The 17,930-nt window shown below is 34.9% G+C and overlaps 1 protein-coding gene across 18 annotated transcripts in view; it reads right to left on the bottom strand.

Annotated features, from left to right (window-relative positions):
- Positions 1-17,930, bottom strand: part of LOC113228147 (zinc finger protein 628-like) — a 170,146-nt gene that overhangs the window by 39,337 nt on the left and 112,879 nt on the right. For all 18 annotated transcript variants that reach the window (XM_026461338.1, XM_026461342.1, XM_026461345.1 and 15 more), the window contains one exon: positions 9,696-9,927. In XM_026461338.1, coding sequence (XP_026317123.1) covers positions 9,696-9,927 — 232 coding nt within the window. The remainder of the gene's footprint in view (positions 1-9,695; positions 9,928-17,930) is intronic.

Here is a 17,930-nt window from a genome sequence, read left to right as displayed (position 1 = left end):
AGAACATTAAATACCGGATACAAACGGCACTGGAACAATTCTCAACTTCTTACGTACTTTTAAACTTACTTAGGTGACAAATAAATTAAGAAGAATAAAACAAAGAAACGTTGCTCTGATCCCAAAGTAAGTAGCCAAAGCACTTGTGTCATGGAAATCGGAAACATCGACGGTACCACAAACATCCAGACTCGAGACAATATAGAAAGGTCAATTTTCTATATTGACCCAGCCGGGGTTCGAACCCGGGACGTCAGAAAACGCGACCATAAAAACAAGCTCGCAGGATTATATTACTTACATCGAAACCAATAACTTTGTTCCATGACTGTTAAAAAGAAATGTATTTAGACAGGTAGGTCTAAACGGTGTTAACTGTGTGCAAAATTAAAAAGCGGGGTCATCGGAGAGCACGTTTGAACTTACTGCCTTACTATCAAACACAAACGATACGAAATATAACGAAAACTTGAGAATCGATACTACCCCAGCTCGAATTAAAAATTTTCCCGTAGTAATAGTAGTAATATTGTATTACTATACATATGCATGTATATTTATAAGTATAATGCGTTGTTTAATAATTTCTATATGTATGTGTTTGTATTTAGCACCGCTTTTACTCATGTTTAGTCTCTCTATCTCATCTAGTAAGCGATAAGACCACCAATTGTTACCCTGCTAATGTGTTTAATTTTTGTCCTGTAATCTGTCTATATATGTGGTGCTAATAGTAAAGAATTTTCTATCTATCTATCTATCGGTTTATTTTGCTTGGGTCAAGCGGTAGGGACACTGGCTTTATTTCAGAATTAATTTTTTTATAAACAATATTAAAGCTATTTGAAAAATGTACATGTACTATACGTGTCCTCTTTAGTTCAGTAATATATAAAAACTGCGGACAGAGTCGACGGCCCATTTGTACCGGCATTTGAGAGGCTTTTCACGCGACAGCTTTAAAGGATTAATGTTATAGAAAATTTGTATTTATTAGCTTAGTCATAAATAAACTAGAAGAGAAATAAACTACTATTAATATTTAAAATATCATTGGTATATGTTAAGCACCAATTGAATACAGCTATTTTCCTGTATTTCGAGGTAAGTTTGTGTTTTTTCTGTCGTGAAAATTTTCATTGTCATATATTTTTTCCAAACTGATTGATTCAATACTTTCAACTTAATCAACCAAAGCCATTTGAGGTTGTACAGTCTCATAATATTTAGACATTGAAAACATAGTAACAAACATCGTTATTACTTAACTGCCTCCGTGGCCGAACGGTTAACATGCCACGCAGAGGTCCCAGGTTCGATTCCCGGGCCGGGAGAAATGTTTGTATGGCCTACATTTATTTCTCTCGTGAGTTTGGGTGTAATTTGTGATTGTCTATATGTGTGTCCATGGCACCCGCGACACAGGGTTTCCCTAGTGCGGGGCTATGTTGAGTGTGTGCGTTATTTATTTAAAAAAAAACTGTTACAAAAAAAATACTGTTATTATCGAGTTCTTAGGTTTTCGCGATTATTACCCATAGGAAATGAAACTGTTTTTCCGGATTTAAATCGCGTATATTTGTTTTTTCAAACTCAACGACCTTTAGAGTCAACCGTGACCATGGGACCTGTAAAGGCCCCGAAAGGTCGGTTTGTTTGAAAAAACAAATATACGCGATTTAAATCCGGAAAAATAGTTTCATTTCCAACATCATTATTAATTCAAATTATAAGGACTATAAAGTTCATTGCCCTCGCTTATTGTACTAAAGCCCTTAATTGTAAGAACACACTAAAAATTACCCACAAAAATCTACCATCCATGTCATAATTAGCACAATCGACATTTTTAGTTAAATTGATTTATTAACATGTCTAGATTCAGGGAAACTAGATCTAGAACACCCTATAATCGCTTTTTTAATATCTTATTTAGTTTCAGTTTTATAAAACAAAATCAGATTGACTTCTTTTTTAGTTGACGATAAAATTTTAGGTAATAATTATCTCGAAAGTTATCTAAATGCAAATACGTTAGTTATAACATAGAGGGCAGAAATAAACACCTGAGCAAAATTTTGAACAATTAAAGTGTAATTAAATATAGACAATTTTTTTAGGAGAAATCCTGTAGGACCAAAAATTTCACAGCGATATAAGGAGTCACAGATTTAAAAGTTTTAAAGGAACGTAAAGATACTTTGAATGTTCGTAAAGGCAATGTAGAAAATCGTATTTTTCTCCAAAACTCAACGACGAAGGTCAGATAAAAAGCGCAGGTGGACTGTTCAAAGTTTCATCGCGATCTTTACGCTCGAAAGCGCGAAAACTCGATATTAAACGAAAGTTGGCGAAAGGTTGATTCTAGTGATGTTCTAGTTTTTTGTCGATAATTTCGGAAATCTTTTCCAGTCATACATACGCCTGTCTTTCACTGGGATAGTCTTCCATGGACCTTTTATTGATATCGAATGTAATGATAACATAGTTACAAATAACCCGTCATAATTGTTAACCAATATTCTAAAACTTTACAATTTTTATTACGAATAAATGAATGAATGAAAATTTTTTTATTGTAAATAAAAGATTACAATGACAACACAGAACAGAAATATAAGTATCATAGAGTTAACTAATGGACAACTGGCGGCTTTATTGCAATTTCTTCCAGGCAACCATTGGAATACATTTTTAATTATAATTTTTTAAAGGATACAAAAAAGTCTAATTAATTGTTTTTTAATGTCAAAATACATTACCCAATATCTGGACAGACTTGACGCCTGACAAAAGACGTCCGGCATCGAAATGGGTGGACATCATCGTTAAAGTACCGGGACTTAGATGAGTCTAAGGTCTTTAGATGAGTGAGACTAGTGCAGGATCGTGGTGGATGGCAGAAACTAAAGGCCTATCCAAAGCAGTGACGATGATGATGATGGTATATTATTACGATGATGTTAGTGGGAACGTAGACAGCATTCTGAATTAATAAGTACCTAATTTATAAAGTTATCGATAAATCATGGCAATCAAAACATCCCATCCCTAAACAAAGGTAAAAATTCAAGGAAAGCGAACAAAGACAGTGTCCGAAGAAGAAATATTTTAATAATTTTCCGGGCTTTTTCTCTTTTAAAACTGTTCGGGAAAGTTTTTTATTAGACGTTTTTTGTAGATAGAAGATTGTCGGAAGTTTCCCCTGTCTGTGATGTAATTTAATAAAGGAGATTTTTTTTTGTTTAACTGTTTATGGAACGATGATTCTTTTGACTTGTAATTCAAATACGTACTGTAGAGAACACGTCTCAATTTTCTTCTTATCCATGAGTACATGCTTTATTCCATTTTAGGAGTATACTGACTTTGAATAGAAGACCTTGAGTGCGCTATCCGTGACTGCGTAGAGTTTTTTTTGTTATCAAGTGACGGGAGGAACAAGTCGTGTGCCTAATGGTAAGCGACAGGCCTGTCCATAGCAGTTGCAATGTCACTTAGCCCGTCATCCGGAGACATAAGTTGTCAAGTCCCGGTGATTTCATCAGCACCCTGACCTTTTAAAACAAAAACAGTAGCAATGCTCACATTAGCGGCAGAAATAGATAAGGTTAGGTTAGTTAGTAGCAGTAGACCTCCTCGTGAAAGATTCGTCCAGGGTAGTACTGCCACCTTACCTATTTCTGCTGCCAAACAGTAATGTCAGCATTGCTGCATTCCGGTTTTGAAGGGTAAAGGTGCTGGTGAAATTACAGGCACATGGGGCTTGTCAAGTTATGTCTCAGGGTGACGGGCGCAATGGCAGTGCCCCTCAGGTCTTTGCTCTTTTAAAGCTCTGAGTGGCACTGTAACTGTTATGGACAGCTTACCGTCAGGCGCAGGACTTGTTCGTTCCTTCTCACAATGTTATTAAAAAAAAGCTGGTAGGACCAACCCTCTCTACTGCTCCTCGTCTAGTGAACAACACCCGCGTGATGACGTATATAGAGCCGACGATCTCGTAAATATAGATAATGTTTTTCAAATTAAATACAAAAAAAAATTTGAGAAACCAAATAATTCGCATTTCTCCGTAAAAAAGACAAAGGAGCAATTCGATTATAAATTTTCCAATACAAAGTTCGTTTTTACATAAACAATGCTTATCGCAAATGTTTTTCGTTCGTCTTCTTCAGCCCATTGTCATGTAGAGCCGACGCGAAATAGAACGAATATTTGGAATAAGGACAAAAAGACATTTGTAATTGGAACAAGAAGCCTCGCAGAACATTGATTTGTTTTTTAAATGTTGTCTTTGAATTAACGTGAATGTTTTTGTTTAATTATAAATTGAGGTGAATGTAAACATGTATTTTTGCCAGATCCGAAAAAGAAATTTGGCCTGTTTTTTCTTTCTTACATTACTTTGGTGTAACGATAAAATTTAGTTTTTTATATTAAATAATTTGTTAATTACCTTCCAAGTTTTGATAAACTGAAAGCAAACAAAAAATATTTTTTGAAACATATGTTTTCACCAACAAATTTAAAAAAAGAATCAAGAAGCATATAAATATAAAAAAAGGTTCTACGAAAAAGTTTGAACTATATCCCAGAACTTTTATTTAATTTGGGGTTTGGTTATTTTAACCGTAATTATATTGTACAATTGTACAATTATCTGGAAGTAGATAATTGTATAGCGATTTTCGTATGTGTACGAAATAAATCAATTAACTGTAATTATTACATTATCAATTTATACAAAAATAACAAAGAGTTCTATATTCGGTTGTTTATTTTTTTACGTTCAATTTAAACCGACTTAATCTGGCTATCATTAACTAGCTATTTTAATCTGACAAACTAACTAAGTACCTATTCAGTCTTGTTTGTCTAATTACATAATCCCATTTAATTATTTTAATTTATTTTTCGTTGAGGCAGCATGACCTTTAACCTTCACTACTCTATTAAGAAATTCATAGAAAACAAAAACCGAGCTATTCGTTTCATGATCAAAATAATATTTTTTATATAACTTATATAACTTACAACTTTTTATATAAATATACCTACAAATAAATGATCCTATATTTTACATTTATTACTCAAAGATAGAATAACAAAACTCATATAAGGCCTCGCTTATTGAATAGTTTTGTCCCTTCCATTTTCCACTTTTCTTTGAAATCGAAAGCGACCTGTCAAAGGGACACCGCAAAGATATAATTCTGACAATACACGTTATAATACCTACGTTAGAATAGTAGCTCTACGACAGTTAACGACGGAGTTAAAGCATAATGACAGGGTAGGGTGCACTTGTGTAGGAATTTCTTTGTTCATTAGTGGACGTGGTAATATTTTTCATAATTCATAAGGTCTACAAAACTTCAAAGTGTGCTATACGCATTCAGCATAGAGTGACAGACTTTGCTCTGTCAATTGTTAAAATGATAGCCGTGCCCAGTGGTGGGACTTAAATGACTTAGAGCATTGTGTTACATTTTTCACAAATTTATGTTGTTTGTTCTTCCTAAATAAATCAGTTTAATCGTTGTTTGCCACAAAATAATAAAATTAATCATAAAACGAATCCATTCTATCTTCAAATACATTTAGGATCTAAAGAAAATCCGAAGCAATCGAATTCAAACATCGAACGCATAACCATCAAACAAACATCTATAAACTGTTCCAAATATAAAATCATAACGTTCCTAAAACATTGGCCGCAAAGCGAAACTGCAAAAACGCAATTACAACTTTTAAAATTAGAACTACGTCTACCATTGGTCGGAATTTTTCTCGGAAAAAAATGTTACGTGGAAAGTAGAAAAAAAATAGTCCAATGGCCGCCCGCGCGGGAGGCGTCGGCCAATCACGGAGCGGCTGACGTAACGTACATTCTACGTTGTTTAGAAAAAAAATTCACGTGTTTTTTTCCACGTTCGAACTAGCCAATGGGCGGCGCTTGCGGCCAATCAGTATGCGCATATTTAATCTGTGAGAATTTCAACTTTTAAATCATAGATCTCAGTTCTTTTATACGGATTGTTACTAAAGACAAATTAATTTTTACTTTTACGGTCTGCCTTATATCCATTTTATAGTAGTTTGATAGGCTTTTTTATTGCTCAATCATAAATTATTATTAACAAGTTTATTTACTTTCTACTAAGCGTAGTTTTCCTTAATAAAAGTGGCTCTTATATGTATGTCATTAAATAAGATATTAGATCCTCTTAAATCTAATCTAGTGTATAAAAACAAACAACACTAGCAACAATACATTTATGAAAATGTAATTTATATCTTCGTAATATAGTAACTTTGTTCATGAAAAATAAGAAAGGTTTAAGAATAACTAGCTGTTCTTGACAGTGGCCTTCACGAAGTCACAAATCGTTTAAGATGTATAACGTTTCTGTTGCCACTGACACTGTGTGGCAGTATGCTCATAACTGCTTAAAATATGATGTCCTGAAGACGCAACTAATGGTCTTTAAAGCCGGAAGGGACCCGGCGAACGTTCCGCCAATGTTTTTAGATGGTGCGCAAGTGGAGAGTGTGGATAAATTCAAATACCTTGGGCACGTGCTAACGGAGAGTCTAGTGGATGATGACGATATAGAACGAGAGCGCAGGGTTCTAGCCGTTCGGTGCAACATGCTTGCGCGTAGATTGGCGCGGTGTAGTGGTGATGTCAGAGCGACGACGTTGTTTAGGGCATATTGTTTATGCTTCTATACGTGTCAACTCTGGAGTAGGTTTTCGAAACACGCGATGAGAACCGTTAGAGTGCAGTATAATGACGCATATAGCATTCTTATGACCCAGTCAAGATACTGCAGCGCATCGAGTATGTTCGCCGAGATCTCGCGTCGCCAGCTTTTGGAGCTGTCTCCGTGTGTCTGATAACAGGATTCTCCGTACAATCAGTCAGCACATGCACAATTCCTTTTTTAAATACTGGATTTCCGTGCATCGTGATGGGAGTAAGAAATGACAGGCTTATTATTACAATCTTATAAGCGCATTGTATTGTATTTTATTATTATTGTATTATAATTCTTTTATTGCTTTTGCTTTTGTTTTTATATATAATTATTATAAATTGTATTTTTATGGGTATATACCTGTTAACAAAGAATTATTGTTAGTGTTGCAACGAATAGTATTTCGCCTTCAGGCCGGATACCGAATATTCGGCTCGGAGCGAGGCCGAATAGCCGAATTATCGGCCAAACTATTCGGCCTGATTAATGTTCTTACGAAAATTGGCGCGCAAACCGCATTATAGCAAAGATACAAAAAAGGAAATTTTATTTTCAACTTTACGACACCTTAGCGAAGAAAGTAATTGTTTATTTCACTTCAGTTTGATTAACTTTCTAAAACTTAATTTTATTTTCATTTGCAAATAATAAGTACTAGGTTGATTTTGTTAGCGTTTATTTAATTATGATTTCATGACAAAATTACATAATAAGTAGGTAGTGTTCATTTGATTTGTTAAGTATTAACTTTTTTTATCTCATAGAAGTAACTATTTGTGATAATTTACTGTACTTTCTTATATCTTCCTCCTGTTTTTAGGCTGAATAGTGATTTAATATTCGGTATTCGGACGTATAGTAAAAAATAGGCCGAATAAGCCGACTACCGAATAGTAACCGAATATTCGTTGCAACTCTAATTATTATTATAAGATTCTGGTTGATATTCAACATTTTTCCATTTACGAGGTTTATAACTACACTTATTGACATTTTTTTCCAGTTCCAGATTATCCAGTTTTTGGGATGATAATTGTTCATGGGATTAATTGTTTAGCTGTTTTAGGTTGTTTTGCGTGGGACACTTTTAAATAGGTAAGTTTTTGATTTTGATTTTAAATGACTCAGAACATCTATTCAAAAAGCGCAAAGCCTAGAGTCTCCTATTCATTCCTCTCAGGGAAATCTGCTTTACGAATAAGAAACAGTGTTTAGTCATTGTGACAATTACAAGTGCAATTTGATTACCTATGAAATAAAGATATACATTTAAGTTTAACTTTGTTCCATTAGCAGCAATATAGAAGGTCTTTATTACTTAACTATGAGCCTTATAAAGGTCAACTATTCCATAGTAAAAGATCATTATTACTGATATTAAGATATTTTAAATATGAATTTGGCGACAAAACAAATGTGTTTACTTATAAATAATAAAAGTGTTTGGCTTTTATGAGTTGTATTTCCCTTTAAGAGTCGATACTGCCTCAGCTCGAATTAAAAATTTTCCCGTACTAATACCATTGACTTACAATTATATGGACGTCGGGTCCGCGCTAAAAAGTGTCCGAACTTATAGGGCGTTAAAATCGTATACAGAGCGTCATTCACGCTTTAGTCTTCGTTTGTTCGACTGACAGAGAAGCAAGCAAAATTAGACAGTACTGCGATGACATTACAATTTAAATTCAACGTTTTAGCTTTTTCATATTCCTTTAAATGTCACTACGTTTAAATAGGTTGACTTGGGACATTTTTTTCGTGGTTTTTGTATTAGACCCGTCGTCCATTTATTTGTAAGTCAATGACTAATACCATTCATTACGCTTGGGGCATATTTTTACAAAAGACAATAAAGCCATTTGAAAAGTGTATATCGTATACTATACGTGTTGTGTGTGATATGAAAAAGAAATCATTGGATTATCTAAAGTGCCTATTGAATGCAGCGGTTTTCTTGCAAAATTTCGTGAGTTTGTGATTTCTTTCTAACGCGAAAATATTGAGGAATAATGTTTTCACACCGTATAGTAAACGGAATATATTACATTCGATTGATTTAACAATATCACTGTTAAGCGGAATTAACCAAAGCCATTCGAGGTTGTATAGACTCTTAAATAGTTTCAGTTGTTTTTTACTGACTTTTGCCTATGTACAACATGTAAGGTAATCTTATCGAAGACCTAAACCTACTCTATACGTCATTAGGAGTAACTTTTTCGAACTTCCGGAGAAAGAAAAAGAAGGTCACTTCCCGTATCAAATATAATCGCTTTTTTGGAATTGGTTTTGGGACCGACATGTAGTAATTTTCCTAGATCGAAACAGTTATTTGCTTAAACCAATATTTAAACCGATTTGGATAAAGGATATACAAAGATAAACGTAAAATTTACATATTTGTAAGTATATGGAATTATGCTTGATATTTCATGCCGGCGTTAGGATTATAGTTATATACTGTTTATTGATTTACAGGTAGCACGTGGGTGTGGGTCTTTAAGAGGTTCTTTTTAACGTTTAATAACCTACTTTTCAATGAAAAGAAATCTATTATAAAATACAAGACGCAATTTCGTTTAAAGTCTAAAATAACCGCTCTTATAGTACCTATATTAGAATTACAAAAACGGTAGCTAATTAAAACGGACCAATCACATAGCTTCAATGTCACGTGTGTCAAACTAACCAATTACAGTGACATTCTTAATATGAATAATTACGTCGTTCTCTTTAGGTGCAATACCTATCTCCTATTGGTGGAAATGACAACACCGAATTTAAGCCGCTGAATTTCATTAAGTAGACTGAAAATTGCAGCGAATGTATATGTTCCTTAGTTTTAAATTTTTATTTTATGTACAAAACATTTACTTCTTTAGTACTGTATATTTAAGCGCTATATTTGTTTTAGCTCAATAAAACGCTCACCTGTATGTAATCTCGTATGTTGCTGAACGTGGCTCAACTGCTTGAACCTTCGGTCACAATATGAGCACTTGTAAGGCTTCTCGCCAGTATGGACTCGGATATGCTGGACGAGCTGGTGATTTGAGGAGAAGGACTTGAGACACTGCTGGCACTGGTGAGGCTTGACTTGGTCTCCGAGACCTCGTTGGAGCTCTCGAGCATGCATCTGCATCGCGTTTTTGTGCATGAAGATCTGGAAAGAACAATGAACGGTTAGTTCGGTTTCAGATTTTTCACTGACAAAATTTGCGGGTCGGAAACAAATTTCATAACTTCTTTATGGACTAATACCTACTCATCATGTTAGTCGTAAGCACTATCAGTAAAATTAAAGCTTTACCAGTCTTAAGACCATTTTGCTTGAAAGCGGAGATTGTAGCTTTCTTTGGCGATCTCACTCCACTCACCACATTTATATGGCGGACGGCTATGGAGTGGAATTCCCTGCCTGCAGACGTGTCCCCTGAGCGTTATAACTTGGACCTTTTCAAGGCGAGAATGAATGGGTATTATTTAGGTATGCATGCTCCGTCGACCTTATCGTCACTTAACATTTGTATAAAAAAAATGAAATAAGCTGCGAGCCGTTTATTTTTTTGCATTTTTTTTTATAAATATAATCTAGGAGTTAAACGCCTTTACTTGATTGACAAACAAGCTGGGTGTGAACGCAAAAAGAAACCTTGAAGTGGTAAAGTGTCAAATTTGCTGGTCGTAACTTTTTACTAACTTTAAAAAAAGAAGTGTTTAGTCAGTTAGATAGTAATCATTGCAGACATTTTTAGCTTCGGAGAAAAGCAACAGTTAAATGGTTTAATAGAAGTGGTTTAGGGACAAGTGGAAATGTAATTCCATGTATCCCAACCAGTGACGGTGTGGTAGGGAAGAGTGGAAAAAAAATCCACTTGTCCCCACCAGGGGGGACAGCTGGTAGGGATTAATGCAATAGGTCTATAATACACGCTCTGCTTGTTAACATTAATAAGTTTATCTTGTCACCTGACAGCTACATGGAAGAGTTTACCATCTAACAACAAGGCCGCCAGCTGTACCCTGTTTTTGATTATGTATTTTGTTCTTGAGTTCAATAAAAATATCTGCGTTTTATTGCATTGTAAAAGTACGTAAGTAACACTTTGAATTTTAGATCCTATTTATTATGGAATCAAAATCAGTGCAAAGTCCTTACTTATGACAGACTGTATCTAATTACTTTTGTCTAAAGTTGATTGAATGAAAAAAAAACTTCATTTAAATTCATTCTCGCTTTTGTGAATTAACAGAAAAGCCAGTAATTTTTTTCTAATTCTATTTGTTCTCTTTTATTTTTCATGGTGCAACAAAACTTTTCGACCTAACAAACCAAAAGTTGTTATACTGGGTTAGCCAATAGTGTATGTGATTCTTATACCAAATGCAAGCAGTATCCCTATACCATAATACAGTTACTTTAAAAGAACATAATACCTACATATCCAATATAAATTAAGCAACTTTAAAACCCCCAACACACGGCAATCGCAGCGTGGTGTAAAGTTTCACACTGGGTCCTATAATTTTACCATGGCAAAGAAATTGCCTTCCCGTGCCTCAGATAAGGCGGAATTATAGGGACTTAATATTATTTATTGTGCTTTTTCGTATAAGCAAGGTTTAGAGCTGTTAAGGTTACTTTGGAGGAACTAGTATTAGATAGTGATTTCGAATGTGTTAATAAAAAAAAAGTATTTTATATTTATTTTTATTGAATATAATTTTTTGTAAAAATACTACACAAATTTGTTATTTTTATTACAAAGATCGAATTAAAATAAAGATAAATTCTTGTGAACCGACTGGGCACGAAGACAGTAGCCGTATATGAAAGAGTTTATCCAGGGAAGTACTGCCGCCTTACCTATTTCTGCCGCCAAGCTGTAACATGGTTTTGAAGGGTAAGAGTGCTGGTGAAATAACAGGCACATGGGACTTGACACACGCTTGGACGCAAACTAAACTGATGTTAAGAGACTATATGCCCGACGATGGTACGTGCTTGCCTAAAAAATACCTATTCACTCTAGCCTTGAATAGCCCAAAATTGCACTTTTCGGGAAACACTGATTAGAATAGAATATTCGATTCCTTTGCAGTACGCATCAGTAAGGTCGAAGCAAAGCGCTTAGTGCGAATGGGTGGTATATCAACGACATAGGGATGGAGTGTTCCGGACCTTTTTGTCGACCGAAGTACTTTGCTTCCAAGGTTCTTTGTTTAATTTATAAAACTATTATATAAGATCCTAATTTATCAGTCGACATTCTTGTTTATACTCTGTGCATGAAACTAAACTATTTTTGCCACGGGAACTTGTGAATAACTTCGCTGTCAGTCGAACAAACGAAGACTAAAGCGTGAATGACGCTCTGTATACGATTTTAACGCCATATAAGTTCGGACACTTTTTAGCGCGGACCCGACGTCCATATAATTGTAAGTCAATGATACGACCCTTAGTATTGGTACCATTTAAATTTGATTTGTTTTTATTTTTCTTTATTTATTTTTTATGTTATACAGGGGTAGTTCTAGAATACGACCCTAAGATATCTTCTTTCCAAATAAAAACAAACATCAAAATCGGTTCCCAAATGCTGAGCGATCGCGTAACATGTACACAAAAAAATATAGTTGAATTGATAACTTCCTCCTTTTCTAAGTCGGCTAAAAACAAATTAAATTATCTGAATATATTTTGTGTTTAATGAAAAGTATTTTATATTAAAATTAAACATTGCCAATGTTCTCTCTTTCTCTGTCTCTCTCTCTCTAAGATTTATGAGCTAAAGACTTGTAGAAGTAGTAAAGCTTTTTCTTTGACCTTCTTATACGGCGTGGCCTTTACTTTTCGATCTAATGGGTTTTGGAAGTGTGATAACCCAGTGGGGAAATGTTGCGTCTCGAATTGAAGACTTTAATTCCTAAGTTACGTGCATTGATGATCAGACAGAGAACTAAGGTCATCGACATAGCTGGTAGAATAAGCAAGCTGAAGTGGCAGTGGGCTGGCCAACTCTGTGAAGGAACCGATAACCGGGAAGCGAGTTATTCGAGAAAACGTAGTGTAGAACTATTCCCAGATGGATTGACGATTTGCGAAGGGCTGCTGGCAGCAGATAGATGCAACGAGCTGAGGACCGGGCGACATTTGCCCGCATTGGGAGAGGCCTATGTCCAGCACTGGACTGCGACAGACTGTTGATGATGATGTGCATTAATGAATTAACATTCAGTAGGGATGTCTCTAGCTTAATGGTGAACTAAAACATGATTAAGAAACCTGTGATTTGGAGATGGTTCACAGACCTTGGAAAAAGTGTGAAGACCTCAACCTATAAGGTCCGTGTAGCGGTATGATACATGATTTTTGTGTGTATTCTTTGCCATCGTCAGCAATGGTTTAATTCGAGAGCTATTTGCTCGCATGCAGGTGTACTCATACAACCGCTAGTTTGAAATTTTTTTAGCAGCAATAGAGGTTCTTGTGAAAGAGTTCGTCCAGGGAAGTACTGCCACCTTACCTATTTCTGTTGCCAAGCAAAAGTGTTAGCATTACTGCGTTCCTGTTTAGGAGGGTACGGGTGCTGGTGAAATTACAGTCACATGGGACTTGTCAACTTATGTTTCAGAGTGACGCGCAGTGGCGGTGCGGTTAGATCTTTGCGATTTAAAACTCTGAGTGGCACTGCAACTGTTATGGATAGGCGTGTAGGTTACCATCAGGCGCAAGAGTTGTTCGTCCCGTCACGTGATATTAAAAAAAATTACCCCGTATGACTGCAAAATTTCTTTTTATTTTTTATTTTGTTTGACTTATTTTTTTGTGCTACATTTGAATTATTTATTTTAAAATTTAAAACCATAAATTATAAACTATGATTTATGGAATGAAATAAAATCGTACCATCAAATCAGATCTTTCATCCTTTTACACGCTGCCTGCTGTAGATATTCAACATTTTTGTCGCTACTGATTTAGACATACTCAGTTTTCACAAGCAAACATTCACCAATAATCGCCGTTCATTTATCGTTTTTATACAATAAATTTATCTCATTGATAAAATGCAATCGACACTGCTGTAAAGTGCTAAATTCAAAACACGTTTAGTGCCAACTACTAAAGCAAGTCAAGAACGGTTTAAAGCGTCTAGAGGACGCCACTTGTAGCTATTCTCTAGTATCAGTATGAAGTTGTGAAGCCAGTTGGGCCTCGTTACGCCTTTAGGCAGTTCTACTATTCCTATTTCCAAATGAATCGCCCACACACGCAATGAAATCAATATGCACTGAAGCTATTATTAAAACCACTTGTAACTATTACAAATGTAACAGTAAAATGCAACTCTAGTGCTTTTTTGAAGTGATTCGAGTTGCATGATTGCAAGCTACTATTTTTTTTTAAAGTAGAACAATGTTTCTATTGGATTATAATCGTATATATTGAAGCTAGTGACATTAATGCATTTTAGGTAGGCACTAGACGTGTAGGCGTTTTTTGTAGTTAGGTGGGTGCTAATTTCATTTGTGAAGAAACGATGGAATAGGTACGTACTTAGCAGTTTATTGGCAACAGTAGTCTATGTAAAGGTCTTGGGTTCAATTCCCAACTAAGCACTCGCACATAATAGCGCATTTTGTGCGTAGCGTTTTTCATGTGCGAGATTGACGAAGCAGATTTATAAGGCGAGTGTGAACGGGCGAGTTGGTACGGGCCCACCAAGGCGAACTTACCACGGCCAAATTGAGGCATCTAAAGAAGGACCATATGAAAGCATTGATGCATGTCAATGAGGCGAAAGATGGTGTCAGGACAGTAGCAAGTGGAAAACTTTTGTCTCTGCCTACCCTGATGGGCAAAAGGCGTGAAGTATATGTATGTATGAATTTTAGTAGTAGTAGAGCTCCTTGTGAAAGAGTTCGTCGACCATTACTGCGTTTCGGTTTTGAAGCGTGTTGGTGATATTACAGGCACATAAGACTTATCAATTTATGTTTCACGGTGACGGGCACAGTGGCAGTGCTCCTCAGATATTTGCAATTTAAAGCTCTGAGTGACACAGCAACCGCTATGGACAGGCGCGTCTCACGACTTGTTCGTCGCATAAAAAAAATCATAGGTGCGTCTTCGAATTCGTGGTAAATCCCCAGTCCGCATCAGCCCAAAGTGGGGTTAAACCCTCTTATTAAAAGAATGTGGTTTATAATTTTCGACGTATAAATACGCAGTTAAAATAAATAATACAAGGTAATTAAAAACTGCCTGTTCATAATTAAAAAGGATTATTTCTTTAAATTATTTTCCTCTTTATTGTGTACCTGTTTATAGATCAAGTGTGGTCATACAAATATTTAAATGAAGGTCGTAGGTTGTGGCCCCTTTAAATCACGCGTATTAGGAAAGATATAATAGATTAAAACAATTTTGAAATTCATAGAACTCCCACAAGGCATATTGAGCCCAAAAGTTTTTCAAACTAATAATTTGCCAGGCAACCAAATCAAACCCCTGGTCTTAAAGTAAAGATTCCCAGTATTTTGAGTACTAGAGCAAAGGAATGAAATCGTCGTTTGAGGTCGTCGAAATGATATAGACATATACACGTATAAAAACAGTTAGTTCTCAAATGACATTGATAAATAGCAACAGCTATATATAAAAGCTGTATAAATACCTAATCTAAGCTTAATCTACATGCTGTGTATTTTATACAGGCAACTATATTTATTGAAAACCCTTCGTTTGTGCGATTGCAAAGAAACGACTTTGGACACGCAACCCGTACACTGCAGTTCAATAAAAGCGGATCAGTTTCTTTAAAATTTCTTACTAAACTACGGTTTTCATTACCGGAAATGTTGGTTCTGAAACTTCGGGATTCTCGACACTGATGTTTTCAGTCTCGGGAATATCGGAACGTTGGAGTCATTCAATCAATCGGTGTTTCTGATGTACAAAAACCAACAGTAATTTTTTATCCTCGGTGACCTAACTAGAACCAATTTGGGAAATTAATTTTCTAAATTGGTATCTCTATCTGGTCTGGTTGTTCTGGGACGTACCTCAGAGTGAATTCCGCTGCTCTGGTATATAGTACAAGGAATTCTCAGTTTGAAACCAGGTACTAAGTGTGGATGTGTAGCACATGAGATAATTAGACATTAAATTTTTACTATGGTTTTGTATCCACATTTCAACACTGCAGTGTGTGGTTTAGTATAATTTGTGGATAGTGAAATTGTAATAGTTAAAAAAATCAGGTTTTTCTATTTGAAACTACATTAAACGCCATATGCTTCTTAAAAAAATCTTAAATTTAATATAATTTTGTTTGTAATTCGAGTTACTAAAAACGTGTTTAAAACATCATGTTTTCACTGCCTAAATGCCTTGCCTATAAGAGTAGAAACTTACTTTTGAAATAATTTCATTTTTACCGGGATTTTCGAGACCGGCACCAGTCTCGATTTTTTTTACCGGGACGTGGAAATGCAGCGAGAATGAAAGCCCTAGTTATAACTTTTTGAGTTGTAAGGATAATCTTTCTACCAACAAATAATGTGACTTACAATTTTGCCGCACATCAATTTATTTACATAAAAAGTAAAATTCGGAATAGTCAAAATTATAATTATCCATTTGTTATAAACAGAACGATATGTCAATAAGACGGTGTGAATAACGATTTTCTTATTAAGAACCTAAAACACACATAATACAAAATAGGCGGCAGACATTTTAATACGTCCAATGAAGAACACGCCAACTTAATTTTTTGATCATTTTCTGTTATTTCTGTGAACACCCTTATTTATTTACTAATATTATGCATCCCGAAATTTATGAAAAAAAATAAAGTAACAAAAAACGAAATTGGAAAAAAAATTTAAAAACTAATATTGTGAAAAAACCAAATAAAAACAGAACAGGTCCAAATATTAAGTTGGTACGCCAGCGTTCATTGGAGGTACCGATTTATAAATGTAGAATCAGCTTGAGCCGTCAGTAAAAGCTTTATGTCCTACCGTAAGAGTGAAAAAGACATAGCGCGTTTAGCTTTCGCTCGCATTACAAAAACTTAAAAAGCCTTTCATAATGCTTTTTCATGTCGATAAGTATGATAACTCCCATCCTCTCTCAATAGTCATCATATTTTACAGTCTCATAATGCCATGTAAGGTTAAATGAGATTTAGTCCAGCGTAGTCAAAATTTTAATTAAAATAATCAATCGGATCGAAAGAATTTTTCTGAGTGTTCGATTTTTGTTATTAATATTTATTATATTAATTTTATTAGTGGAGTAATTAGTGTAGTAATTTTACAAAAAAATAATTGAATATCATGGTAGTACATCATCAAAAAATACAATCATAGCGGCATTTCTAGTCAGCGAGGGTAGCTGTAAAGGTAAAAAGTCGTTAAAAATCAAAAATAAAGATCTGTAAGAAGTAAATTGAAAAATTCGTGAGCTCTGCTGGTTCGTTCCGTGACTTAATTGGCTGGGGGTGCTAGTTCGTATACAGCCGGATCGAATGAATTTTTCTAACTGTTCAATCTTTTTTAATTATAATTATATCAAACTAGTGGAGTAATTTGACAAAAAAATTATTGAATATCATGATAGCAAAACATATTGATATTCAATAAACATATAAAATAATCAGTTTTGCTTATCTTATCCATTTATTCATTTTAACATATAAAATAGTTAGCCCATAACGTCCTCACAATGAAAGGTTATGGGCTGTAGTTCCCACGCGGGGGGCGTAATACGGATTCGGAAATTCACATACATCATTAAATTGCTTTGCAGATTTGTACCGATTTCCTCACGATATTTTCCTTCACCGAAAAGCTCATGGAAAAATTTCAAATTAAATTTCACTCAAAAATTCCGAAAAACTCTGAGGCGTTAGCTTGGATTTCAGCCGACTATCCTCTACTTGAGGTCAAACCATTGGGCTGTTATAAATACTAAAAAAAGTGAAATTTTGAAAACATACCTCTGGCAGTCCAGGGTGACGAGTTAAACCATATCCCCACATCTTCATTGTTTAAATAATCGCTCAAGAATCTTTTCCGAATTGAAAAACAGTCATTTGAACATAAAAAAAAATATAAAAACAAACGCGTCTGTTACCTAAGCACGACACA

Source organism: Hyposmocoma kahamanoa, unplaced genomic scaffold (genome assembly GCF_003589595.1).
Source record: "Hyposmocoma kahamanoa isolate Upper Pololo Valley unplaced genomic scaffold, ASM358959v1 224, whole genome shotgun sequence".
NCBI lineage: Eukaryota > Metazoa > Arthropoda > Insecta > Lepidoptera > Cosmopterigidae > Hyposmocoma > Hyposmocoma kahamanoa.
This window is presented reverse-complemented; position numbering and strand designations above follow the sequence as displayed.